We start from the raw sequence: 26,937 nt of genomic DNA, 5'->3' as shown, positions 1-26,937 counted from the left end.
TGTTGGTTAAATTATATTCAACCAGTTGGCATGTTCTTATGGTTCAAAGCCTCCACTTTCCAACCATGTGATATCAAAGCATGAACAACGCTAACCATAACAATAACAAGTCAAATGAAACAATAAACCATTTACTTCTTATCACATCTAATCAAGATTTTAGTACAAATTTTACACAATTCACTAATTTTGAGAGGCTATACTTGATCCATATCATAAATATCATAAAATATGTAATATTCTGGAGAAGCAGGCAACACCATGTCTGAGCTTAAGATGTAAAATGCATTTGAAAAAAATATGTCATGACAAGTCAGAATTCTTCAATTGATGTGATTTTTACGAGCATATAGTTTTCGATTCCATACACAAATTTTACAAATGAAAGCCATCAGAATAATCAGAAGTCATCATTTTGATCATTTGCAAGTAGACTGCAAATTGATTCAAACGTGACATTAAGGTGAAGTACTAACAAGAAGCAGCATCAAGGCATCAAGGCATCAAAGAGATCAGCAGCAACCACATTAATTGACAGGAAACAATTAGCAATATAAATGAAAAGGAAAAACGTGGATTAGAAGTAAAAGATGAGAATCTACCCGTGATGAAGGGTAAAAGGATATCATGAGAGAGTTATCACTTCAAGTTTCATTAAAAAAGATCAAGGGTCATCTTGAACTTGTTTTGTTTCCACTTTGCAAGCTTGTAAAATACTGTTTTTGGCATCCCAAATTTCTCTTCAAACTCTTCTTCGCTTAAATATGCCTGAAGAATCAATCAGAGAATGCACATTTCTAAATGAAATTTGGTGAATTGAATTTTCCAATAAGAAAGAAAGATGCAACAAGAAAACGAGTCAACATTGCATAGTTTTCTCAGCTTTTTCGCACGGCCAAAATATAATGTGATACTAGAGGAAAGCTGGTTCTCATTTGGTTTAATAGTTGTTTTCGCGGCTCTTAATTTCACTGCCACGTATCTCCACAATGGTATGATATTGTCACGTAATATAAGTTCTCAATATATTTTTTTTTTCTTATTCTCCAAAAGACTCATTGTATCAATGAAGATAGTATCTCTTACTTATATACTCATAATCTTTCCCAACTTTAGTCGACGTGGACTTTCCTCCCCTAAAACAAAGTACCATTCAGCCTCCCATCAAATAGTGATCTATCTGTCTCATACTGACCAATGCCAACTACCACGATTCTCCACTATGACTACACCTTACTTATATATCTATGATATTTTCCTAATTTAGCCAATGTGGGACTCCAACAATGATATTTGAACTAAGCTAAATTATAAAATACTCAATATTTTGCCCCTTGTTTAAAAAATATTCTTATTCTTTCCGAAGTTGTCTTTGACCTTTCAAATATTTTAAAACTACCCTGAATAGAAATCTGGTGAATATTGAACAAAAAGTCAATGACTTTTAAATTTAATCCATACAATCATCCTAGTTATCACCTATCATTGTTACATCAACTTTCCATACAAGATTCTAACACATTTTTATTCTAAGGGTAGTTTTGGAATGTTTACGAAAGGTTATGGTTAGTATTGCAGCTTTATGGGTATTTTTTAAATAAGGAACAAAGTTCATGGTACTTTTTACAATTTAGCCTTTGAACTAGCATATCCTGAACTATTCATGAAACAGTTGGAAGAAGGGGGGAAAAAAGCTTAAAAGTAGGTGTCATCAGACAGTAGAAAAATAAAATGGATCTAATAAATATGTTCGTTAATGATCGTACTTGTGCTAATTTTCCCACTTTTTAAGTTTGGTGGGGGTGAGGATTTGAACAATACCATTCAGGCTGTCATAAGAGTAAAAAAGAAGTTACCTCTCGTTTGGTCACATCTATGTCCCTAATTGGGTCCTTGGATGCCACGGTCAGCCGTTCATAAGGGTATGTTGATAGGTTTTCAGCACCCACATTCTCATTATTCTGAAAGATATCGCTACTCTTACTAGAAAGCGGTGATAATGATCCTGTTCTCTCGAAACCTGCAGGTGCATGGACAAGCAGGTAGAAAGTTTATGTATATACCAGTAAAAAAATGTGAAGACTGACGAAGTAGAGAGCTGAGCATGCCTTTTCTATTTAAGGTTCACAAAATATCATTCTCTAAATAGTCCAATAACATACAGCAACATGTATAATCTAATTAAAAATGCAACTCGTCGCATGGTTGGGTCTACTACCAAGAGATCTAAACATCACAATTTGTAATAGCTTATCCGTTTTCTTGATTTAATTGGGATTTTACACAGTTTAGAGCCGACTTTCATTTAAGCTTCAATCAGACATTTCCATAATTCGAAGTGACATTTCCATAATTCGAAGTGTAATAGGGGGAATACGAAGAAAGGTCTTCCTTTTTTGTAAAAATTGGAGGCATTTTCCCTCCCCTTACCTGCACTTCTAGGAGAAGTCAAATCAAGCTCCCTCCCCTTACCAGCACTTCTCGGAGAAGTCAAATCAAGCTCCCCACCCTTACCAGCACTTCTAGGAGAAGTCAAATCAAGCTCCCTCCCCTTACCAGCACTTCTAGGAGAAGTCAAATCAAGCTCCCTCCCCTTACCAGCACTTCTAGGAGAAGTCAAATCAAGCTCCCTCCCATTACCAGCACTTCTAGGAGAAATCAAATCAAGCTTTCTGACAGTTGGCGATGAACTGGAGAATCGATTTCTGTTTGGAGAATTTAAATGCGGCCCTGAACTTCTGAAGGCAGGAGATAGACTTCTGTCGTGCTGATAGGGACTTAAAGAACTGCGTCTTGATCCATCTGGTGTAGTCTCCCTTGAGAGTGATCTCCATGATTTTCTTACAGGTGACTGGATAATTAAGAGACAAAATAAATGAGACATATAAACCATGTGCTGCAATCAGTTTTTTGTATAGAAACAATAAACAACCAAAGCTTCCTATTATGTACTGATTTATTGAAGCTATTGGGATTATCAGTCTCCTTCATACAAGCCACTTACATCAAGATTCTGTAATTTTCCTTTCAAAACAGCAAGCTTTCTCTCAAACGAATTACCGTGCATCTGCAAGTGTAAATAAACGAACAGCATTAATGATATTCACAATGATGCCACTGTATTATCTGACGTAGTGCAATCACTTGTGTAGTGTCTAACATGATCTTCCACCCAGGTCATATGTCTTGACATTTAAGTTAAATGTGTGGCCTGTTTAAGTACAGTATGTTGGAAAATAGCATGCAAGGATTCAAATGAAAAAGAAACTCTAACATGCTTCTACTTATGAAGATGTAATGCTATGGGAGGTGGGGAGTGACTTGCATATCTAACACAAGATGCATGTATTATTGAGTTGAATTAGTAAAAGAATATTCTCAGTCTTACATTTTCCTTTGAGATATCCCACTGAAAAAACTGGGTGAAAAGTGGTGGCTCCTGACCTTCAGTGACAACATAAATGGGGGTCTCAAGAGAAATTCCTTCATCCGAAGCATGTTTCTCCAGAAATTTCTGTTTGCAGCAATACCTTTCTTGTAAGAACACTTCACAGAAGTTTAGCATGGAGCAATATAAACAAAACAAAGGCTAAACAAATGCTCATAAACTTTGACCTTTGTTCATAAAACACTCTTATTCTTTCAAAAGTTGCAATATTACTCATGATCCTTCATAAACTTTTCAACGCTATCCCTAGAGTAGAAATTCATTATACATAAAGTCGACATGTAGGTGACCTAGAATTGCTTGACAGTGACTAGAATACTTACCTAGAACAAGTACAAAAGAATGGTATTATGCCACGTCGACTTTTCATCCAATATTGTAACAAATGTCTAGTTCATGGGTGGTCTTGAAGTGTTTATTAAAAGTTAAGGGTCATATTGCAACTTTTGAAAGAATAAGAGTATATGTCAAAGTAGAGGGCATATTTTGGGACATTCTTTATAATTTAACCTGAAAAGAAAATAGAATGAACTTTGAATTTTCTGAATTATCATTTTCAAGACCAAAAAATCAAGATTTTCAGTCAAGATACCTTGATTTATGACATTTTGAATACTTTTCAGAAAAGAGAAAGTGGCATGATCTGGAATTTATATGCAAGTACTAATAGGAGATGATCATTTAGTACATGGTAAAAACAGTTACATCTGCAAATTGAAACATTAGCGTATCAGGAAAATATTTATTTACATGTGCGAGGTCGAATGCTTGTTCCTTCCCCTCAACATTTGAGAGGCAGCCAAGCCAAAGATAAATCTCATTGTGGCAATTAAGGACCAAAACATCTTCAGTAGTTAGATCATCTTGGGCAAAATTGTATATCTCCTTGACCTGAGAATAAGCCAAGGGCAACATAAACGTTTAATTGATAATAACTCAGACGGGCTTTACTTGAAGATGCATAAAGTACCACGAGAATATCAGTGGGCGATATCATTTAATATAAAATCACATTTATCGAGCCAAGGTCTTGAAACCAAATTTCAGACATCAAAGAGACTTTTACAAGGATATAGAAGATATACGTCAAAGGAGACTTTACAATTGAACTTTGGCATGTCACACACCAAAAGAGCACCAGTGGCATGCATTTCTAGAAATTCAAGAGGGCTATACCTTGAAATCACCTGAAAGGAAAATTTCAATCAAATACCAAACAAAGCACAACCCACCATTAGACATTTTCCAGCACTAATTTGGATTTCGATAACAATAAACCAAACTCAGGTACATTTCCTCTCAAAAATAGATTAAAAGATTAAACATTGTCATACCTTCACTGATGTTCAAGACAAATAATTGTGGATCTTCAATGGGTCCTTTGGCCTCTTTTCCCTTTTGATACTCTGACTTTCCACCAAGTGCTTCCCAGAATAAATCAGGTTCACTCCCTTCCCTGACTGATACGGGTTGCCATGTTGGCTGCAAATGATATAAAGCATTTAATTCTTTGAAGAGAGGCAGACCAATTCCTAGTTAGTAAATTTTTAGCCAGTCAAATTGCCTACATAATCAAGGCTCTATACTCCAATTATTAACCGTCTTAGATCCCTTGTTTTCTTCAAACGTGCCTTCAACAATATGGAAGTCCTGAGAAATGGTTGCATTTTGTATCCAAGCACCAAGTACTTCACTTACATTTATTCTTTCCATCATCCTGTCTAGAATTTCATGGTCTCTGGTCGAAGAGAGACTGCCAATCCAAGCGAAGATGCATGTTCCAGTTTGAAGGACGTAACAGTAGGATGAATTTAGGGAACCTGAAACCTGCAATAATTTTTTTGTCAGACGCTGTTAATACTACACAATAATGGTTTCTGAGTAAAAGAAAGCTACAAAATAAGTTTCCTTCTACAGTGTTTTCTCTCTTGTAATCATAAAAGTGAACAGAAAGACATTAGTCTAAATATTCTATGGAAGCCTGAATAATAATTAAAATGGGACTTTGGGAAAAAATGAAAGAAACCTAAGATCAAGATTATCCAGTATTTGTGTTGGAGGGTTGATGTAGTTAAATTTATCATAACCCATCAACTTAACCTTTTAGGCTGATTGTGGATTTAACATGGTATCAAAATAGGAGATCCTTAGTTTGAACCCCTATAATGTCATTTCCACTCCAACTAATATTGATTCCCACTCGTTTGGCCTTTTACAAATTTTCAAGCTCATGGGCGAGGGGGAGATTTGGAGAATTAAAATAATTATGCTTACCATAACCCATCAGCTTAAACTTTGGGTTTAAGGGAAATTTAACCATTAAAATATTGTGTTCAAGCAATAACCGTCAAACAATTACCAAGCTGATTATTATGGTGATGTTATATACAGTTTTAAGTAACAAACTCTTCTTTTACATTAGAAATTTTTAGTATTTATGGATATTAGTATCTACTAGCAAGCATATAGAAACCATAGACTAAATAGAACCTATACAAGGCTTGGTTGCCTCAGAAAAGGTCTTCACCATCCACTCAAAGTTGTTGGGCTAGAAAGAAAGAGAATGACGCTAAGTAGCCACAAATAAATGCTAGAAGATCTCAGTTCTAAACTCACTAGATCAACTTGGATTGCCCGCATATTATTCAAGCCTGTCCCTTGAATTCGGAAAAGTGCATTTTTGCTTTCATCATATGTATTATCGTCAGTACCTTCCTCTTCTAGATGCTGTTTGTATTGTGTACTCTTGCCTCCCTAAACAAAAATTCAGGGTAAGCACACACAAGAAAGCCATAGGGGAAGAAGAAACTCATGTTGACGCACCTTAAAAATAATTAATGTCTCGAAAATAAAGAAAAATAGATCTGGCTCCTTATCCTGAATTACTTGAGCCTGTAAAAGGTTTCATGTAAGGAAATTATTTCTGACAGCACAAAAAGCAAAATCAATAGGCAAAACAGGTAATAATATGCAAGAAATTATATAAATGAGCTCTCATAAATGTATATACTTAGTGTTGTAGGTCTTTTACATCCCTAATTTAACTTGTCAAACGACAGCCCAATTAAAAGTAGTCAGATTAATTTAAATGATTTGGCATGAATACATGCACTTGAACATATAAACAAGGACTCACCACAACCGAACCCCCTTTGGTTAAATTGTCAATGGTGTTCAAATGGGTTATGGCTTCTCCTCTGTCCTCCTAGATTCATGAAGTGTAACAGCATTTAGTATTTATTGAAAAGATAAAAATAGAAATAGAAAATGTGAAGAAAATATTTAAAAATATTGAAGAGAAACTGTTAAAGGAAAGAGAGAGAGAGAGAAAAGAAAAAATTAATGGTCGTGATTAGATGTCTTATTAAAATCTAATTCTATAATTACCCCTAACAAGTATGTGGGATTTCACATAAAATTGAGAGATGTAACTTGTAACTTCACGGTACCAAACCCCTTCACATTTAAATTCATGCAAGTAGGTTTAATTTCACATAAAGTTACTTCAAAAAAATTTGTCCACTGATTAGCAGTCAAATACTAACTGCTTTCCTCATTTTATTTCCATCAAGCATTGAGTACACTTGCCTTTTGATTGATTGAACCTTAGCCAATGTGTTGAAGCCACCTAAGAAAATGGTCTAAATAAAAAGTTGATCTTTTCTGACATTTGACCTTCCATGAGCACAGAATCTTTCGAATAACTTCACGAGAAGCTGTAAGAATAATGAAGGACTTATAAGAGGACATTCCACTGCCATCTAAGCTCCAAGAGTTAATTATCTGGTCTGAAAATCCTCCACCTAAACCATCAATCTTGGTCACTCCACCCCCTATCGTTCATATTTCTTCAACATTTAGATTCCAAGATGTTGAATAGGGAATCCAAGCTCTCTCGACGCTTGCCAGCTTTCTATCAACAAGGTTATAGAGTAATAAACATAACAAACTTAATGGGGATCTTTTGTACATCCTTCCAAAATTTGATAGTCTGCCTTTTCTCCAAGATCTTATACTCTGAATTTTGAAATAGTCCCCAGTCTACAATGGTTGTATGCATGGGACGGCACTTAGTTGCAGTTACAGGACAAATACTTTTGATGACAATGTCCCCATTAAGCTCTTCCCTCTCTTGGGAAACCCCATTTCTTAGGAAGGGGAAATTCATTCTCTCTTTAAATTACCAATAGCCAATAAATATAGGATGGAACTATCTTCCTTGACAAAACCACATCAAAAGAAGTCCTTAATCATCTTTTCAACTACTATGACACATTTCAAGGGAATTTTGAAGATGTGAATGTATATGGGTATACTGGACAAAGTTTTTATAAGCACCAATGTACCAGATTTAAGTTTGAAGAGGGAACCTCATGTGCTTTTCTGTAATTTCAGATTCAATTTACCAGAGACAGATCCCAAAAACTACAAAATATAGGATGGCTGCTTTAAGAGGGGGAAAAAAAAGGAAAGGCTCCAACGGTTGAGATTCAATATCACTACGATATGAAGTACTAAACGAAGTTTTACCTTTCTCAACTTCAACTTCAGACATTCTCAAAGATATGAATCACTTGGAAGAAGCTCCTTATTTTAATCAAGGTATATGAGGAAAATATACGATGTCATTGAAAAATTGAAGATGGGACAGGAGAGACACTGACTTGATCTCATTAAGATTTAGAACCTTCAATAAACTCCGAATTGATCACCTTTAAAGAATCAACTCAAGATATCGGCCACCTAAATGAAAAGGAGAGAGTTGTTCATGCTGAGACAGACCTCTAGAAGTTCTAAAGGTCCCTTTTGACTTAGCGTTGATAATAACTGAATAAGAAAATTGAAGATACGCCCCTCAATTCATCTCCTTCATCTCTGCAATAGAAACCCTTTTTATCCAAAACCATAACAATAAAAAACCAATAGGCCAATTTATAGGCCTTCTCAATGTCAACATCCAGTTTTTCGTGGCAAGTTAACTTCATATTGCCATTGCTTATTCTGGATCATTAAACAACTGGTTAGGATTCATAGATAGTCAGGGTTTTTGTTTTATTTGTTAGCTTAGTACTAAGCATGATGAGCCAGTAGATGTTCCTTGTTTTTTAAATTATAAAATGGATTCGGTTTCAACTTAATTGAGTACATGTGCATAACAACAGTAGTCTTTAAAAATTATGTGGTATGACAATTTAACTAGATACAACACCCAAAGTAAAGCACACTTTTCTCTCTTTAATATATGCTTGAAAATCTTCAAGAAAATAAAGTAAATTTAAAAAGGAATTACTTGAAATAACACAGTTTTCCAATGATAAATCATTCTTACCATAACACTCCTTCGACCCAGCCAGGAATAAAGTATATTCTCGTCCCTACCTCTTCCAGGATATGTATATTGCACGATATAGCAATCCCCGGTGAAAAGTTTTCTCTGTTCTGCCTCTGGAAGAAGGGTAATCCTATCACCATCTACCCGCCAAACCTGAAATGTCAACGTGGCACCAATACGAAATTGTCACACTGCAAGCAGCAACAAGTCAGAGAAATCATTTTTTATTTTTTCACTGAGAACCTACTTTGATCCTGCCTTGCATGTTTATGCATGGCTTGAAGTCTTGTTCAGAAATCTCCTTCACAGCATAGCCATGTTGCTTGAAAATTGCTGAAAAGAATGAATGTAAATTAAAACACAAGAGCATTGCTTGCTAAGTTATTTCTCCATTATGGTGCAATATGGACTAAACCTGCTACTTTTCCTCGGCCTTCCTCATATAGTTTTGGTTCCACGGTTTTGGGCCAATCTTCAAAGCAAACCTTAAATGCAGCAGTTTCTAACCCTTCAGTTAGGAAAGTTAAGTGAGTCCCCATTGACCTGTCCTGCTTTCTAACAAAATCCTGTGAAAGAGTACAAGATAGGAAAAAGTGTAAGATATTTCCGGGAACAGATGAAGTAATGAAAGTTCAAATTGTTACCAAAGGCACAGATGATGCTCAAGTTATTTCTCCATGACAAGTACAAGAACTAAAAAGAGAACAAAACCATTCTAAAGGACGGGTACTAGATATAATACTCTGGGCTCCCAATAACTTACTTTTTTTTTAATGATTTCGTTTTGAAGCAAAAGTGAGTTGTGAGCTGTGACAGAAAAAATAATTATCTGAATGCATATACTAAAACCACTCGTGCAACTTTCACGAGATTTATGTTATGAATTCATTTTTCTTCATAAAAAGATAGAGGTTACAAAGATTGTAGTCAACCCAACAACTCGTCTTACTTCTCACCGTAAGATAACTTAAGAGCTTCCTGGAAGTTGGACCACTTTATTTTATAATGTCAAAATGTCTCAAATACGGAATCAATTTAGAAGTTCTCAGAATTGTCAACTTGACAATAAATCATACTTCATAAAAGTAGTCAAAATATATGTAATCACATGATTCTCTTTAAGTGAATCACTGTAAGTAGGCCAATAATCAAAGAAATAAGCAGTCAAAAGGCGTGGATTTAAGTCTTAGTATCTACCTGCATAAGATAATAATAATATCATAAAAGCTCCTGTACGCCAAATATAGTCGCTTTAGGCGGTTTCCATAAAACTAGATAAAATATGAGAAAGCTAAATTAACACCTACGATTATGAAGAAAAACAAAGGACGACCATCATTATTCCCCAAATCTTATTCTTCTAAATTATGTGGAAAAATAAAAAGTTGGATTATAGAAATTGCCACACAGCATTAATTACGCTCGTGCATATATCATTCCCTTGAACAGGTGTATTGGAGATTGGGAAACAGATGGATAATAAAACTAAATGAAACCCTCACTTCTGCTGCTACTATGGATGTCTTGCGTTCGGTAACTGAGGTATGTTTCCCCATCCAAACAAATATCTGTGAATCACAATCCAGCATATAGCATTTGTCTGTCTCAAGCATCTCTTTATTCAAAACATCAGATCCTTTCTGATAAAATTTCCCTTGAGTGTTTATCCTGCTTACAAGAATATTCTAAATATTAGGTGCAGTTTAAATAAAATAAATAATAAAATCGTGACAATAGAGATGCTTTTCTCTTTTCCCGTTGAAATGCAACTCGACTGGAGCAACGGTTGATTGAGGTAGGTAGATTTCAGCTATGTTAAATATAATAGGCATATGCATTCAGAGACCAATTGCCTTTTTTTTACTGTGAAAAAAAAACACCACCCTCATTTACCTTTCTTTCGTTTTCAATGGGTAATATCAAGAACAAACTAGCAAAGAGGTATCAATTGAAGGAAAACTCATCAGATGATTGCACAGAAGGAAAAGATTGTTGAAGGGAACCTAACCAAAATAGTATAATAGAAGAATCGGTTGATTTCTGATCAGAAGGAACATCCCGAGGAATGGGTGCATAACCACCAAAGAAGCTCCAAAACTCTCCAACATCGGAATCACCCACAAATTTCCCATCATCTGCAACAACAGATGAGAACTTTTTGATTGTCATAGGAAAAAGAAAGGGGAAAGAAACAAATGTACCGACCTATAGTTACTAAGTCACAGCTTCCACTATGATTATTCTCTTTAATATACTGAGCAACATCCAACGCTTTAGCCCTTTCTTGTATGGTAGAAAAGCATCCACTAAAAAGAAAAACTTTTGATGCAGTGTCAAGGATGAATACATCGTTGTGATTTAATGATGACCGAGAAGAGGGAACCTAAGGAAGATACATACAGATTAGTCTTATCTCACCCGACCAAATAATAATAAATGACGACAAAAAGCATCCTCATCAGTCATCATCAAGAACACAAACAAAAACTTCTTTATGACCATATAAATGAATCCATAAAACCTCATCGAGGTAGGTTCCTGTAACAGGTCAAGATGCAATTTAAAAATTAACAACATTGTTATAATAACTAAATGAAGCCATTTTTTGTTGCTTACTTCCTTAACATGAACAGCCCGGTCTCCCTTGCAGGTCAGAAGTCTGATTTTGTATGTTTTATCTTTGAGGTGCTGAGGCTGTGGGCAGTACACTCCTTCTAAAGGAATAATACATGGTTTAAAATATGATAAAAATTTCTCCGTTTCTTGCCCACCAACTTCCCTGTATTGAACAGTACAGGAACCTAGAGCCGCATCTAGTTCCAGTGCTTTGTCTGATGCCAAAGCTGAATCAACCTGTCAATGCAGAATGCCCACGAATCACTACGTCATCCTGATATTGCAACAACTTTTACATAATAAAATGCATACATAAATTTTAAGCACAAAAAATGGTATACTATATGATACAATGGCAAAATCTTCTCATCTCCGGATAAACATACGGTAGAGGAGAAACATTGACTTTCAGGCTGAATTTAAACAGGTCCATATCCATATTTCGATCATCAATTCATAGTCGTTTTTAAGATACCGAATGTATGTATCATGCATTTCGATTCTCAGACTAGAAAAATTAGTAAATAGTATTGGGTAGCTACAGTCTGTATAAATTTTCTTTCTATAACAAAAAAGAGAAAGAAAAACAAATAGTTGAACACCTTATTTGCATTTTCTCCCACCCAGTAATGCACTTCATGCCGGGGAATTCCACATTTTGGCACAGTTGTCTGCTCGAGCCCATACACAGCACGATCAAATTCCATGAAAAAAAGCATTAAAGGGGGCAGTAAAAAAGTATATATAACATTCGGGAGTCCACAAATGAAATCAAAGACTTGAAGTAGGTGTTCCGAGTACTACAACTTTTCAAACATTCTGAATGAATAAAGTAACAAATGCAAATCTTGAAAAGCTTACGTTCAAAACTATGTAAGCACTTCCAGAGTAAAACTTCCCATGTGAAGATTTTGGAACAGGAACTACTCGGAGGCTCTCAATACACCAGATTTCCAGCCCACTTAATTAAGAAACGTTAAGAACAAATCAATATACTGCACATGCGAACACAACACGCCACACTTACAGTCGAGAAAATAAAACACACACACACACACACGCAAAAATAGTCACATTTCTTCCTCGTGACCAGATCGAAAGTAACGTATCGGCATTCAATAGACCAAAACATTAAGATAGAATCCATGAAAAAACCTCATAAATTGAACAATATATAGACAGAAAAACGAAAAATAAAAAAGAGAAACAGAAAAAAAAAAATGCAACAGAAGAGGATACGCGTTGGTCCCGGCGCCTTGAAACACTGGATCCGCGTCTTTAAAGAAAAGCGACATTATCGCTCATAGCTCTGGTATCCCACAAGCTTCTCCGCAGGGCTTTAGAGAAGATCACCGGAAATGATTACGGCAAGGCAAAAGAAGAACTGACAGAAGTTCAGAGCAGGGAGGAGAGAGAGAGAGAGAGAGAGAGAGAGAGAGAGAGAGAGAAAAGAAATCGATTACCAGAAAGAGAAGAGAGAGAAAGAGGGAAATGGCTATGCATATACCTTCACTGTTTCAGCGCACAGAGAGGACCCCACAATCCACCATGCGAGAGAGAGAGAGCTTTCTGATTTCCATTTCGTCTGAGAGAGAAAGGGAAGAAAGAAAGACAGGCTTGACCCCGCGCTTTTTAAATACTCTTTCTCTGTAGCTTTCTGGTTGCTGAGTGGACAAAATTATTTAAAATTTCCAATGCTTTTTTTTTTTTTTTTTCCAAAAAAAAAAAAAATAATAATAAAAAGTATTGACTTTTAAATTTGTTTTAAATTATTTACTATTTTCTTTCTCCTCTATTTATATTAATTTATTTATGACAAAATATAATTGGATGACATTTTTTTTAATTTTTTTTTGGCGTCGTGCAGATTTCAAATTCATTTATTTAAAAATTATATTGTGAATGAAAATCGTTTTTAAATTATTTTAAATTATTTTTTGTCGTTTCTAATTACTATATTTTAAAATTTTAAATTATGTCTCTAGCGAGCTTTTCTCACTAAATTTTATAAATATATTCAGCATTAAAATTATTGGTATTATTTAATAAATACAATAAATAATTTTAGGTATTTAAAAATATATTGATTAAAATAGAACAAAATTGATATTTTAATCTTAGAAATGAACAAAGGATAAAAAAAAAATTAATTATTTTTGTTGAATAATTCACCGTCCTATTTTTTATTATTATTATTATTTATTTTATTTTTTTTTATTGTTTGTCAATAATGAAGATAGTTTATTAAATGCATCATTTAGATGGGTCCCATGCTTGAGAGATGAACCTGATTGAGTAATATTTACTCATCCGACATTTTCTCAACAAATAAAAAATTTTAAATAAAAAAAAAACTAAAATTACTCTCCAACAACATGGAACTCTTTTTGTTCTGTCGTAGGTGATGTGTCACCTACTAAATTTAGATTGTATAAATGATATTTATATATATTTGCATTAATTATTAACTCAATTTTTTATTAAGGTAATTTTAGAGTCATTTAGATTTCGTGAATGGCTACACGCGAGGGCTCGCTTGAAAATGTTATCAGAAGTTTATGTGGGGCATCACAATCCACCCCTTTAGGGCTTAGCATCCTCGTTGGCACTCTTTCCTTCCTCCAATCGATGTGGAACCTCCGCCAAATCCACCTCCTTTGAGCCCAGTGTCCTTACTGCACATCGCCTTATGTCTATCCCTTCAAGAAACAACCTCCTCGCTTGCATATGGTCTGATGTCTGGCTCTGATACCATTTGTAGCGGTCCAAGTTCACCTCTAGTAGATATTATCCTTTTTAGGTTTTCCCTTTCGAAATTCACTTGAAGGCTTTAAAATGCGTTTAAGGGAATGTTTTCACACCCTAGCCGAACTTCAAGAAGCCCAATTAACATAAGAAGGGACCCTAGCCAAGCAAGACAGATCCTAAAAGTTAAATACTCGAGTGTTTGTTAATTAATTTTAGTTAGTTAATAAACTTCACTTATTATTTAATTAGTTTTTTTAATTAATATTTTGAATTAATCTCCCTTCATGGGAAGAGGAAAAGAAGTTATGTTGTAAATTTTAGTTATTAACTCATTTAGTTTATAACAAATTTGATTAATATTAGGAAAATTTATTCTCGTAAATTTGTCTTTTTGTTTAATTTTTGTTCATGGGTGTGTGAGATCTTGTTTCCCGTAGTACAAAACGTGATATTTCTTAAAGTTTCAAGGGAATCCAATAATCCCCTTTTTTATATTTTATTTTATATTTATCTCTGTTTTTTGGTTTTCCTTCCCCTTTTTCAAACTCACTTTATTGGAAACTTGATTGCCTAAAGAATCAGGGTGTGGGCGTGCCATTTCGCTAAAAGATTCCTCCTTTTATGTTTCTTCAAGAACCTAAGGTTAACTTGTAATTTAAGTATTTCTACATATATCTATTTTGTTTATTCATTTTCTATAAAATTAAAAACAAATTCTTTGTTATAAATTTATATGTTCAAATTTGTATTTAAAGTTTGAATCAAGAGTTGGAGTTATGTCGCCAACTATTTAATCTCATAATAATAATAATAATAATAATAATTATTATTATTATTATTATTATTATTATTAGAGAAGGAGCGAGAAAATAAGGTAAAAGAAAAACTATGATCCCCTGTGGAGGACTTTTAAATTTGTTTTAAATTATTTATTATTTTTTCTTTCACTTCTATTTATAATAATATATTTATGAAAAAATATAATTGGATAAGATTTTTTTAAAAAATTATTTTTGTTTTGGTCGCCTTTTTTTAGTGACCTTATTCTATTTTTTATGTTTGGGAATATGATGTTTGATTGTGTATGGAGAATGTTATAAAAAATTTGTGCAATCTAATTATTATGTTTCTATGTTCATAGAATTAATCATAGGAATCTTGTATATATTATTTTAACAGGTTATTAATTATTGAAGTGTTTTTTTAATTAATTTTAGTTAGTTAATCAAGTTCAATTATTAATTAATTAATTTTGGTTGATATTTGGACTAAAAGCCCCTTAATATTACTTGCTAGCACTCCGTGAAGTCTTTTTTAAGGCAAAACTAGCGAACACAGGCTGTGGGGGCATCAGACGATGCAAGTTTAAGGTGAGGACACGATAAATTTGATGATACAAAAGTTCGTGATAGAGTACTCGAGAGACATGATTTATAAAGACATCTTAGAGAAATTAGGAGGCATGAAAAAAAAATGAATATAAAAGGCGAGAGGACAGTAAAGAGATTGAGAAGACACGATACAATGACGATCCTAAGCCAAAGTCAAGGCATGATCAATAGAAGGAACCAAGACGAAAGTGAGAACAAAGAGGAGGGATTGAAATGACACGACGACGATGAGACGAAGTTAGAAGACGATAGATAAAAGACTTGGAAGGAACCATGCTGATGAACTCCCATAGCATTCAAGAAGAGGCTATATATATATTAGAAGGGAATAAGACAGATAAAAAAGACATGGGGATGAAGAGTTTCAGCCAAAGTTGAAGGAAGATGACAATAGAAGGGAAGAGATATATCAGCAAGACATCGATCAGAATCTTATAGGAGGGAAAATCAAGACAAGAACAGAGATTCTCGATGTTCTCATGGTAGAGTTCCTTCATCACATTCTTATAGAGAAAGAAATGAAGATCGTCGTAGATATAATGAATGAGGAAGCAATAGATCATCATTTAGTTTTATGTCAGTTTAAATTGTTGAAACTCAGTGCCTAACTTATATTTTCATGACAGTAAATGGAAAAATGTCAATGTCATTTCAATGAATCTTCATTCCCAAATGGGACCTAAACAAAATTGATATTACTTCATTCTGAAAAAAAAAAAAAAAAAAAAAAAAAAAAAACAGTAAAAGATAGGTTAGGGTTTCGATACCTTGGTTTTAGCCTGAAGTTGATTCCATTTGTCCAGTTTTCACGATCAACTGTGCAAAATTCAAGGCTAAATCTGGTTTCTTGATTGCATCCTCCACATGTTATGTTTACTGTAATAATCGATTTCGAGTGGCAACGCAATTCATCGTTTCACCGACTTCCAGGCGGAATTCTCGACGTGCTGCTAGGAAATGATAATTACGGGGGAGCCGTAGCAGATTTTTTGTGTTGTAAAGTAATTCGTAAACTGTAGTGTGCCCTAGCGTACAGTTTCGCCGAGGATACCAAATGATTTCTCGATCGATCCTGGAACTCCATGCGAGCGTGCCGTAACTGTAAGGAAAATCGAATCAATTCACAACTTTCTCCAGACTCATACAGGTTGATCTGGAAGAAACAGTTCGGAAAAAAACAACTTGATAAATTGAAACCGTAAGAGAAGAACAGTGATCTCAGAACAAAAGCTATTAATCAGTATACTAAACCGGAATCTGAACACTCCGGTAGGCACGCAATTTTCCATTCGACATTGGCGATCAAATACACAAGAAAAACCGAGCAATAAGGATTATGCCTGACAGAAAGTTCGGAAACAAAGAGAAAACGAAGTAGAGGAGATTCATTTCGATTCACATCACCGCCATAATTTTAACAACCAGAGATATGGAAACAGAATTCGATAATACCAAACCGACGAAAGGTAGTCATCTCGCGATCATCCGAGACCAAATCTCGCATCGTTTCTGTACATAAAGAGAGTGAAAGACGAAGAAAAGTCTTAAACGTCGAAATCATCGCCTGTTATCGTAATCAACGACTTCAGATTCGGTAACCGATCGCGAATTCTGAACTATCGAGCGGCCGATTGAATTAATCCACTCCTCCTTTTCGCGCTCCGACTTGGCGATAAAATACATGGTATCTTGACCAGTGGTAGAGAGCTCGAAGGCGCAAGGCTTATGGAGGACATCCTCAGCGCCCTTGACAGTGAGGCAGGTATTGACAGGGATGACACCGCGTGGAATGGAAGCGCGAGTAACAACAGAGTCCTTAAACCATAAGAGTTTACCTTGTTTCAGAACGAACCAACGGCGACGCCAGGTTTTGAAGTATTCACCCTGCTTGTTGAGCCAGCCGGCGCGTTCGGGACTGTTCCAGAATTCGACGCCCTTGTAATCCTCTGGACTTGGATCTTGGCCGGTTGCCGATCGCCACAGGCTCTCCATTCCAGCGTAGCAGAGAAGCGGAGAGAAACAGAGAGATGTTTGTCTTGATTTTGGTGTGTGCGCGAATGGGACATTACAAATTGGAGACTCTTGCTTCTATTTATATATATACGTGCGTGTATATATATATTTATTTTTCGATTTTCACGAATTAATTGTGGAATTAGCTGCCAGCGTTGACTTGTTGACTGAACTAAAACGAAGTCGTTTTAGTCGACTCCCAAACCAAATAAAGCTGTGTTGGCTGATTTGGAAAATTTATTATATTCTTTTAATAATCAGTAACGTCAAAAATAAATAAATAATATATTCATTGTCATTAAAACAAAAATAGAAAACGTAAGGGAAAATAAATAAATAAATAAATAAACCCATCTTTGATAACAGTTTTTGTTGCATAATTTTGTGTTTTTATAAAATAACCAAAATTTATGGAAATATTTGATATTATTTAAAATTCAATAGCTCAAAATTTTATATAAGTTAGAGATCGATTAAACACATAATTGAGAGCCAAGTAACTTTTTAGAACACTAAATTTAAGATTAGAGAAAGTCGTTTGAGCTCGTTTGATAATTTTTTTAAAAATTTAAAAATTAATCCTAGCTTTTCACTCGTCCTTAACCCGCCTCGTTGAATAAACATCATCATACATTTACATGATTATAATTTTGATAACTTTACACTACCATTAACGTTTATAATTGAACAAGCCAGATATGGTATACATGTTGAAAGGAAGTACGGTTAATTGTTTAGCTTTTTGGTTAATTCAGCAACATACTTACCTTGGTAAAAGGCCTGGTCGAGCTCGAGCTCCGTGGGCTGTCGGGTTCCATCGGCTGCAAAAGTTCCAGCGCCATAGGGAGAGCCACCCTTCACTTCATTCATCACCATCATCCCACTCCCAAAAGTGTATCCAAGAGGCACAAATATCATCCCATGATGTGCTAGTTGTGTTATCGCGGTCAATCTATGCATCATCGTAACAATGATCAGTGAAGGAATAAGAAATTTATATAAGAAAAGGGTAAATATGAAACATAAGATCAAGAACTTAGTAGACATTTTTAAAATCTAGAAACTTGTTAGATAACCGAACCTAAAAGGTGCCCCAAAATTTAGAGCCAAAAGTGAGAGTCTTATATCAGTTTAGTACTCTCCATTCTCGTTTTCTTCAACAGTAAGAGAAGGACAACTTACACCCTCCGGGAACAGGAAGCCTCTGAACCTTTATAGCAGCGGATACCCTCCGGGGACAGGAAGCCTCTGAACCTTTATAGCAGCGGATTCCTTTTTTTTCCTATTATTCCGCCGCTTCTACAGTTGTGATTGCGCTTGAACTAATAGAAATAGAATGCGCTTGAACTAATAGAAATAGAATGCGCTCGAACTAATAGAATTTGAAGCAGGGCCTATGGCTTTCTTTTCTCTTTAGTCATTTGAAGGCACATGAAGTGGATAAGTCAGACAAATCAGAAATGGAAATGAAGTTTATCCTTCCAAAAAGTTTATCCAATCATCTCGTACCATTTAACAAACAGGGTAACAATCTAAGCCTACCGCTAGCAGATATTGTCCTCTTTGAGTTCTCTTTTGAACTTTCCCTCAAGGTCTCTAAAACAGGCTTACTAGGGAGAGGTTTTCACACCTTTTTGTGAATCTTGTATAAATGATACAGGCTTACTAGGGAGATCTTAGTGCTGATCTGTTGGGGAGGTCTCTAAAACAGGCTTACTAGGGAGAGGTTTCCACACCCTTCTTTGAGTTACATTCTTGGAGGAAAACTTGAATCAGCACTAAGATCAGCAGGACTACTTTTTGTGAAACTACGTTTGAACGATTATATTTTGAGTTCTTCGTTCATGAACAATGATTTCATGTAAATGTAAAGAATATGCTGAAAAGCTAAGGAGAAAGAGGTCTCTTACGCTGTAAGCTCCTGGCCTCCACCATGGAAACCAGTACTCCAGAAAATTCCAGCAGGTTTACCAGCAAGTGCTTGGGACTGCCATATCTCACCTGTTGCATCAAAGAATGCTTTGAATTGAGCAGCCATGACACCGAATCGAGATGGAAATCCGAAGAGAAACCCATCTGCCTCCAGCAATTGTTCTGGCTTGATCTCTTGCACATCAACTTCTTTTGGAGGAGCTTTTATCTTGTTCAGTACCACATCGGACAACGTCTCGGGCACCTTCTCCGAACCACGCAGTCACATTAGGCAAAGCTTATTGCCAATCAAAAACATTATAAATAAATTGTGCGAAAATAATCACAATTTTCAGAAATTTTAGTGTATAAATTTAGTGATTATCAAACGAAGTCTAAATAATTATCGAACGGCCATTCATTTTCAACATTTAGTTATATACAAAACTCAAAATTTGAAAACTGTATAGAATAAGCATTTGATTTTACCTACAAACACTACATTCAAAATTCATCCCAAAAATACCTGCCACAGAGTGGCTTCTACACCTTGAACTGAATTAGCTCCCTGTTGAATTCTCCTCGCCATGGTTCCAACATGGCCATGTAAGGAATAGTACCTGTAAATCTTTTACATATCAGCAGCAAATCAAAGTGAAATTTGAATCATAGCATGAGGTTGAATTCAATGAAAACAAAAAGCAGGAATCCGCACAACAAGGATGATTCGGACAATTCAAGTAAAAGAGTAAGAAATGGAAAAGATACAGGGAGGAAGAAACTTACACAACATATATTTTCGTGGTCGACATAGCTTGTATCTTGAATTCAAATCAGCTTCCTGACTGATAAAATTACAAATTCAAGTTACTTTTCGGGGAAAACATGGAGAATCTGAAGGCAAAAGCAGTATAAACATATCGAATCATCCAACAGCAACTCAATCTTTCACAACACATACCATTCAATATGAGAAGAATTCGAGTCAAAAAGAAAGTTTTAGATAGGGTTTTCTAAAATTTTTCATCAAAATTTCATGTTAATTTGAGGATCAATGACGATTTTGATAATGCCCTCACACTCTCTCTGAACTTCTTCATTCATTCCCCCCTAAAAGAAACCACGATTCACAAGAATCAGAAAACAATCAAATAGCAGAATGATCAAGACGAATCAATTCATTCATCGAGTTAATCAGACAAAACCTATAACGCAAGGATCAAAATACAAACACATACAACAGCAATCGCTTCGCCATTCTTACGAAGAACATTGCCCAATCCTGAAGCATCCGTGAAATCCGTAAAAATCGAAAGGACGAAGAAGAAGAAGAGATAACCTTTACTGTAGAGGCGATCAACTTGGAAGGCGCACAAGCTTCATCAAGCCGATAATGGATGAGTGAAGAATAAGCCCACGGAAAGCGTACAGACAAAACGGCGTTTCCAAGTGCATTTTTTATAATTAAAAATTAAAAATTAAACCGCGCTTCTCATCCAAATTTTTTTGTAGGTTAAATTAATAAAATTATCGCTTAAATTTATGTTTATCTCAAAAATATTTTTAAAATTTTAAAAAATGTTAAAAAAAAATAACCTTAAAACTCAAAAATATTCTTTATTTTTTAAAATATTTCCTTTTAAAAGTTGTGTAAATACCTTTAAAATTCTTAAAAACTTTTTAAAAAAACTACTAAAAAAAATTTAACGATGTTATTTTAAAATTTGTATTTTTTATTTTATTTGATGGTATTAATGATATTTTTATGAGCTATATGAATTTGTTTAATTTATTATATAAAATCTCCAAGAGAATATATCCCACGTAACCAAAATTATCCCACGTAACCAAAATTGGTTAGGTTCTAATGCTTGTTCATTCCATCATTTAAAATTGCAATACTTAAATAAATATTTCAAAAATTAATATTTTAATAAAACGATAATGATATTTTTTAAACTTTTTAAATGAATTTGAAATCTCCCAGAATCTTATTTGGTTGTACAGACATGCTTAAATATTCACATTAAATAATGGTATTTTTAAATAAATTAAATTGAGCATTATTTAATGTTCACATTAAATAATATACAATCCACTAATAAATAAATAAATAAATAAAAAAAGGTTTTTAAGTTTTTAGAATTTGGATAAAAACTAATAAATTATTGAGAAAACAAACACAATTTAAGAAATCTAAAAATAAAAAGCTAAATGGTTATTTATTATTAATTCAACTGAGAAGATCTCTATATAAGAACAGAACCGAAATTAGGAACTTGAAATTTTTATGGAAAACAAAAAGCTTACGATCATTCTCCGATGAACGATGATTCTGCAAGGTCAATTGCACGAGCAAGGGCAGCGGCTTTGTTCTCACACTCCCTTTGTTCGTCTGCAGGGTCGCTGTCCGCCACAATCCCGGCACCCGCCTGGAGGTGAGCCACCCATTCCATACGACGGTTCGCATCCTTGTACGAGTAAATGGTGTCGTAACGCGTATTAGTAGGGAAGACTATAGTCCTCAGAGCAAGGGCTACATCCATGTCTCCTGAAAACGAAATGCCACCGAACCCGCCACTGTATGGCCCGCGCCTGGTAACCTCCAGCTGATCGATTAACTCCATTGCTTTCACCTGCATTGCAATGGGATCGATCACTAAAAGCCTCGAGGAAGTCTAGAAACACGTAGATGACTGCTCGTGAAATGAGCTTCGTCGAAAGAAAAGCCGAAATCGTGTTGAGAAATGGATTGTGGTTAAACTAAACTAAACCATGCAATCACCATCGTTCAAAGACTGCAATTCTAAGACCTTGGCAAGTAAAAACGTTACCTTTGGTGCTCCACTAACTGTCCCTACAGGCAATGCAGCACGCAAGACATCCCAACTGTTTAAATCATCAAGTAACTCACCTGTGACCTGGGGAAGAGAATGGCGTAATTATTTAGCTAAACGACATCGACTCTGTAAAAAACGCTAGAAAGACGGCGTAAATAAACCTTTGGGTGACAAGGTTATTCATTCACAGTGAAAAAATGGACAACATAATATTCGTTCAGAAACTTTTTGGTCGGGTATATACTTACAGTCGAACTGATGTGCATGACATGGGAATACCTCTCGATATTCATTAGCTTTTTAACTTTCACGGAACCAAATTTCGATACCTGCACGTGTAGTTCAGGTGAGATTGGCCGCTAAATATCCAGTTTAGAAAATTTTAGGTGCTAAAATCTGATGCAAATGCAAAGGATATATATTTACAACAGAGCAGAAAGGCAACAAAACGCGAATAAACAACAGATCTGGAGAAAGAATACACCAGAATAGAGCTAGATTGGAGGTTTCATCACAGTAGTTCTGTTACTACAGTTGGTAGCAGCCATAAAAATGGCTGGTTTGCTCCTTGGCTATCATTTCGAGTACCAAACAAACTTTATTGTAATATCAAACGTCCAATCAAAAGAATATATTAGAGAAAACGTCCTAAATCAAAATTTTGAGAGGTAAAAACCAAGATAGGAGACTCTGTTTTAATCATACAACTACAAGGAATCTTATTGTTGAATGTGAAAACAGCAAAAGCTTTAAAGATGACTTTAAGAAACATCCATCATAAAGGAACTTTTTAAAATAATCGGAAAGCATTAACCTAAGATCGCATACAAAAACAATCAAGAAATATGAGAAACTAGACCATGATGATCAAACAGAAATTACCTTCCCAACATCATTTCTTCCCAAGTCAACCAGCATTATATGCTCAGCACACTGCTTTGCATCATCCAAGAGCTCCTTCTCCAACATTAGATCCTCCTTTTCTGTTTTCCCTCTTCTAATGGTTCCAGCCAGGGGTCTATTAGTTACCTTCCTCTGTAAACGTTAACAGAAACACACCCATACTTGATGAATACCCAGTAGTCTAGAAAGGAAGGTAGAAACTAGAAGATGGGGCATTGAAACTGTGAACGTGGAAATTTTGTTAGGAGTAAGATGATATAAGTACACATCTGCGTGATGGGTACTAGCCTAACTAACTAATAGCGGGCTAACTTACTGATATAAACAAAAATGACAATCACTAAAAGAAAACGGGGAAATAGTAAAATAACAGAATAAAACGGCCCTAGTCGACTACCTTCTTCACACGTGTAAGAATTTCTGGACTCGAAGCAACTAGGATGCAGCCTCTAGCCTGATAACAAGATTTATACAATTAATAAAGCACTTGGACTAACAAAGGATGAAACAGCAAGTAATTTAACACAGAATGCCAACTGTAAAGCACGCAACCTGCAGATAAGTCATGTAAGGGCTAGGATTGACAATGCGCAGAGCTCGGTAAACTTCAAATGGATCTGCAAATGTTCGGCGCTCAAAACGCTGGCTTAACACAATCTGGAAGATATCCCCAGCCAGGATGTGCTCCTTAGCCTGCAAAACTGCCTCTTTGTATTCTAAGTTTGTCATACTTGACATCTTCAGTTTTGGACCAAAAAGATGAGTTGACAATTTTATTGATCCTGCGGGAAGCTTTGGTCTGAAATCAATGGTGTTAAACAATCTGAGAGACAACTCGGGGGTGGGAGCAACCATATTTGAAACACCTACCCTGAAACAGATGATCACTTACGGAATTATGTCATGTACTCTGGAGAGCAACTTTTCCAACCGAGCAGTTCCATCCTCATATGCCTCTTGAACTGAAGAATATTGATCCAAGTGCACCCAATGAATCACATAAGCTTGCTGCAATAAAATTCAATGAATAAAAGTAAGTGGCAATTTACAAAAGAAAAGTTGAACGCATTCAAATCACTATGAACCACAAAACCAGTTTACCAATGTGTACATACCATTTCTGTCCAAAAGGTTTAATAAATAACTAATCATAACGAAGAAAATTTTATAGAGGCAATACGGAGCAAGATATCGAGATCAACATTTGGAAAAATTAAAAGGACTACTTCATTCTCTCTATTTAATCACTGACGATGAAAATATCAACTTAGCTGAGTCATTCTTCAAACAATAGTAAAACAGTGATATAACTAAGAAGATTACGACAAGAAGTCTGAGAACAAGAATGTATGTACATTGGATGAATCTACCTTATTCACATGATCAAACACAAGAACATCATCATAAAGTCCTAGATGTAGATCAGGAAGGTTTCTGTCATCTGTTGGTGCACTAGAGAATGACAATTTCTTCTTTTCTACATAGCGGACAGTATCATACGAAAAGTAACCAACCCATCCTCCTGGCAAGACATTAATTTTGAAGAATTAGGGATTTTGAAGGCTGGTTGGAGTGGCCTGGTTGATTTGAAGACAATTAAGTAACAGTAAGGCAAACAAAATAAACTTAAAACAGGAACTGAATCATATCCAATAATAAAATCAAATCATGTAATATCCAAAAAGCAGTCTAATGGAGACTTCAAATCCTCTAACGAAGTGGGACCTCAAGTCATTTAAACTTCATGGTATCGTTACAGATGCTCCCTAATACATACCTACACCCACCAACCCACACATATTTTTTGAATGAATTCTCGATGGATTCCTTCTTCTAAATATGAACAGTAACATTGATTGTTAAATTTTATCAAAACAAAGATTTATGTTGGAATAGATGCATGGAAACACAAAGTAAATTATATTATCAACATAATAAGTCAATTAGTACCACAAAAAGCATCTGGAAGTTCATCAATTAGTTGAGGTTTCCATTTCTCCATGATACTTCGAGGCACTGCCATAGGATCCTCAACAATCTTCTCTGTCCTTTTCCCTTCTTCATGATTCAAAATCGTAACAACATTTTCTTTAGCCAAAATTTCCATTGAGGGCTGAGCACCAACCACACTATATCTCCCCTAACGTAATAGCATATCAGAAAAATCTTCTAATCAGCAGCCTACATACTACGATTGGCAGTTTATAAAGCAGGGAAAAAAATGAAAGTTTTGAACTACTTACCACGTTTGAAACCTGGAGGCCAGGTTCAACGGATTCAAACAAAAAACTAGGGGCATCTCTATCATCTTCCTTAACCAAACATCGGTAAGCAAGCACTGGCGTAAGGTGATCAGAGAATATGCACCGGTGAAGCGGGATCAAATTCCCCTTCTTTGAAAGTTCAACAAACGTTTCTGGACTATCAACTGGATAAACATCAGTCGTGCAACAACCAAAATTATAGAGGACAGAATGAGAAAATTTTGGCACACGCGTAACTTCATCTTTTATCAATTTATTTCAGAGATTGAGATTCCTCAAGGACAAACATGCTTCTAAGACGTTCCGTAAATGTATACATATCAAAATGCACTCAGAGGGAAATAAGGTTTCCTTCGATCCAACTTTCAAATCTAAGCATCCAATTGCAGGCAAAAAATAAAACAATTCCATTACATTCCCCAATCACTATCAATTGTAAACTGATCAATTTTCTAGTCTAAGCATCCAATTGCAGGCAAAAATAAAAAATAAGACAATTCCATTCCTTCCCCCATGATTATCAATTGAAAACTGAGTTTCCTCTCTCAATCATCTTTTCTTATACTAGAATTATACCGAGTGATGCAGCTGAGCATTTGATTGCACGGCCGACAGGTAATCGAGAGGTCGATCCGAAACTAGACAACTTAGAATCATAGTTGGTGGAGAATTTCGGCGGTAGCCGGAGTGTTACAGGCAACTGATTCCATGTAGCGGCTAGGGTTTTCATAATTATAAAAAATTCGAAATGCAGGAGGAAGACGCAACACAGATTAGGAAGAATAAGAAATAAATAAATGCCCTTAATTAATAGCCGTTAGACCTGTCGATAATGACCGTTGATATAGTTTAAAATTCTCTCTCTACATCCAACGGCGTAAATTGATCCTTCGCTTTCTTTTTTTTTTTTCTTTTTTTTTAATAGAAAAAATAGTTTTTCGTTCAAATTCAATAAATAAATTAATAAATATTTTTTTTGCCTTTAAAACGTGCGTTTTAATTGTGGTCATGACATTTTGGGAGTTTATGGGGAATGGATTTTTTTTTTTTTTTTTTTTTTAACGTGAAAAACATTATTTTAAAAATATCTTGATTTATTTCCTTTTGAATATTAGCGTCTCCTACTAATTTAACGTTGCTTTTAGGTCTTTGTATGGAATCGAGAGCGAAGATTACATTCCCGAGAAAGATTTCTCCAAATTAATTGTAAACAGGGTCGAGAGCGGAAATTACATTCCCAAAAAAGATTTTCCATATTAATTATAAATGTGGTCGAGAGTGGAGATTATATTCCCGAGAAATATTTCTCCAGATTAATTATAAATGGGGTGGAGAGCAAAGATTACGTTATGGAGACCTGTCCCACTGTATGATAATACTTACGGTACGATGTGTTCAACGTTATGTTCGAGATAGGATACAAAAATGATACACTAAACGTAATATAATGATAGGAGTAAGATAAGTTCAT

At 35.1% G+C, this 26,937-nt stretch overlaps 4 protein-coding genes across 15 annotated transcripts; all 4 read right to left on the bottom strand.

Annotated features, from left to right (window-relative positions):
* Positions 1-303: 303 nt before the first annotated feature.
* VLN1 (villin-like 1) lies at positions 304-13,054 on the bottom strand. Of its 3 annotated transcripts, XR_015421066.1 has the most exons (24): positions 12,904-13,054; positions 12,636-12,733; positions 12,258-12,357; positions 11,999-12,067; positions 11,397-11,633; positions 10,986-11,163; positions 10,789-10,915; positions 10,283-10,448; positions 9,196-9,346; positions 9,028-9,113; positions 8,778-8,933; positions 6,585-6,653; positions 6,272-6,340; positions 6,065-6,202; positions 5,147-5,275; positions 4,783-4,930; positions 4,625-4,635; positions 4,199-4,339; positions 3,389-3,514; positions 3,005-3,067; positions 2,431-2,851; positions 1,857-2,020; positions 603-768; positions 304-471 (listed from the first exon to the last, which is right to left on the bottom strand). XR_015421066.1 is itself a non-coding variant. In XM_087123829.1 (23 exons), the coding sequence occupies exons 2-23, from the start codon at positions 12,689-12,691 to the stop codon at positions 655-657; spliced, it is 2,919 nt and encodes a 972-aa protein (XP_086979955.1). In that variant the 5' UTR covers positions 12,692-12,733; positions 12,904-13,054; the 3' UTR covers positions 304-654. The 3 variants fall into 3 exon arrangements, 2 of the variants coding, with proteins under 2 accessions (XP_086979955.1, XP_086979956.1); XM_087123829.1 differs by having other exon boundaries at positions 304-768; XM_087123830.1 differs by having other exon boundaries at positions 304-768; positions 12,636-12,780; positions 12,904-13,040.
* A 3,111-nt stretch (positions 13,055-16,165) lies between these two features.
* Positions 16,166-17,527, bottom strand: LOC111794512 (pleckstrin homology domain-containing protein 1). Its single transcript, XM_087124187.1, has 2 exons — positions 16,988-17,527; positions 16,166-16,634 (listed from the first exon to the last, which is right to left on the bottom strand). Exon 1 carries the CDS (start codon positions 17,525-17,527, stop codon positions 17,093-17,095), a length of 435 nt encoding a protein of 144 aa, XP_086980313.1. The 3' UTR covers positions 16,166-16,634; positions 16,988-17,092.
* On the bottom strand, positions 16,166-20,931 carry LOC111794494 (Quinone reductase family protein). 8 transcript variants are annotated; one of them, XM_023676533.2, is made up of 6 exons: positions 20,799-20,931; positions 20,246-20,304; positions 19,986-20,079; positions 19,459-19,724; positions 18,316-18,500; positions 16,166-16,634 (listed from the first exon to the last, which is right to left on the bottom strand). In XM_023676533.2, exons 2-6 carry the CDS (start codon positions 20,269-20,271, stop codon positions 16,561-16,563), a joined length of 645 nt encoding a protein of 214 aa, XP_023532301.2. In that variant the 5' UTR covers positions 20,272-20,304; positions 20,799-20,931; the 3' UTR covers positions 16,166-16,560. The 8 variants fall into 8 exon arrangements, with proteins under 8 accessions (XP_023532301.2, XP_086980311.1, XP_086980308.1 ...); XM_087124185.1 differs by having other exon boundaries at positions 20,246-20,300; positions 20,799-20,889; XM_087124182.1 differs by having other exon boundaries at positions 20,698-20,833.
* A 731-nt stretch (positions 20,932-21,662) lies between these two features.
* LOC111794422 (anthranilate synthase alpha subunit 2, chloroplastic) lies at positions 21,663-26,251 on the bottom strand. Of its 3 annotated transcripts, none has more exons than XM_023676430.2 (11): positions 26,043-26,251; positions 25,446-25,618; positions 25,153-25,342; positions 24,573-24,724; positions 24,095-24,210; positions 23,755-24,001; positions 23,600-23,656; positions 23,182-23,334; positions 22,548-22,628; positions 22,294-22,380; positions 21,663-22,095 (listed from the first exon to the last, which is right to left on the bottom strand). In XM_023676430.2, the coding sequence occupies exons 1-11, from the start codon at positions 26,194-26,196 to the stop codon at positions 21,772-21,774; spliced, it is 1,734 nt and encodes a 577-aa protein (XP_023532198.1). In that variant the 5' UTR covers positions 26,197-26,251; the 3' UTR covers positions 21,663-21,771. The 3 variants fall into 3 exon arrangements, with proteins under 3 accessions (XP_023532198.1, XP_023532197.1, XP_086980461.1); XM_023676429.2 differs by having other exon boundaries at positions 25,446-25,630; positions 26,043-26,250; XM_087124335.1 differs by having other exon boundaries at positions 25,446-25,623; positions 26,043-26,198.
* Positions 26,252-26,937: the final 686 nt, after the last annotated feature.

The sequence above is a fragment of the Cucurbita pepo genome, chromosome 5 (assembly GCF_057944985.1).
Source record: "Cucurbita pepo subsp. pepo isolate OVF chromosome 5, ASM5794498v1, whole genome shotgun sequence".
NCBI classification, from domain to species: Eukaryota; Viridiplantae; Streptophyta; class Magnoliopsida; order Cucurbitales; family Cucurbitaceae; genus Cucurbita; species Cucurbita pepo.
This window is presented reverse-complemented; position numbering and strand designations above follow the sequence as displayed.

Excerpts from the sequence above, each read along its gene's own strand:
- LOC111794512 (XM_087124187.1), bottom strand. The coding sequence starts at position 17,527 with ATGGAGAGCCTGTGGCGATCGGCAACCGGCCAAGATCCAAGTCCAGAG.
- VLN1 (XM_087123829.1), bottom strand. The coding sequence starts at position 12,691 with ATGTCGCTTTTCTTTAAAGACGCGGATCCAGTGTTTCAAGGCGCCGGG. Across the intron at positions 6,341-6,584 it reads CCAAAGGGGGTTCGGTTGTG|GCTCAAGTAATTCAGGATAA; the intron begins GTGAGTCCTTGT and ends AACCTTTTACAG. Across the intron at positions 2,852-3,004 it reads GAAAATTACAGAATCTTGAT|TCACCTGTAAGAAAATCATG; the intron begins GTAAGTGGCTTG and ends TTAATTATCCAG.
- LOC111794494 (XM_023676533.2), bottom strand. The coding sequence starts at position 20,271 with ATGTCGACCACGAAAATATATGTTGT. Across the intron at positions 20,080-20,245 it reads ACCACGAAAATATATGTTGT|GTACTATTCCTTACATGGCC; the intron begins GTAAGTTTCTTC and ends AAAGATTTACAG. Across the intron at positions 19,725-19,985 it reads TAGAAGCCACTCTGTGGCAG|GTGCCCGAGACGTTGTCCGA; the intron begins GTATTTTTGGGA and ends GGTTCGGAGAAG.
- LOC111794422 (XM_023676429.2), bottom strand. The coding sequence starts at position 26,196 with ATGAAAACCCTAGCCGCTACATGGAATCAGTTGCCTGTAACACTCCGG. Across the intron at positions 24,002-24,094 it reads AGAGTACATGACATAATTCC|ACCAAAGCTTCCCGCAGGAT; the intron begins GTAAGTGATCAT and ends CATTGATTTCAG. Across the intron at positions 23,335-23,599 it reads TTCTTACACGTGTGAAGAAG|AGGAAGGTAACTAATAGACC; the intron begins GTAGTCGACTAG and ends TAACGTTTACAG.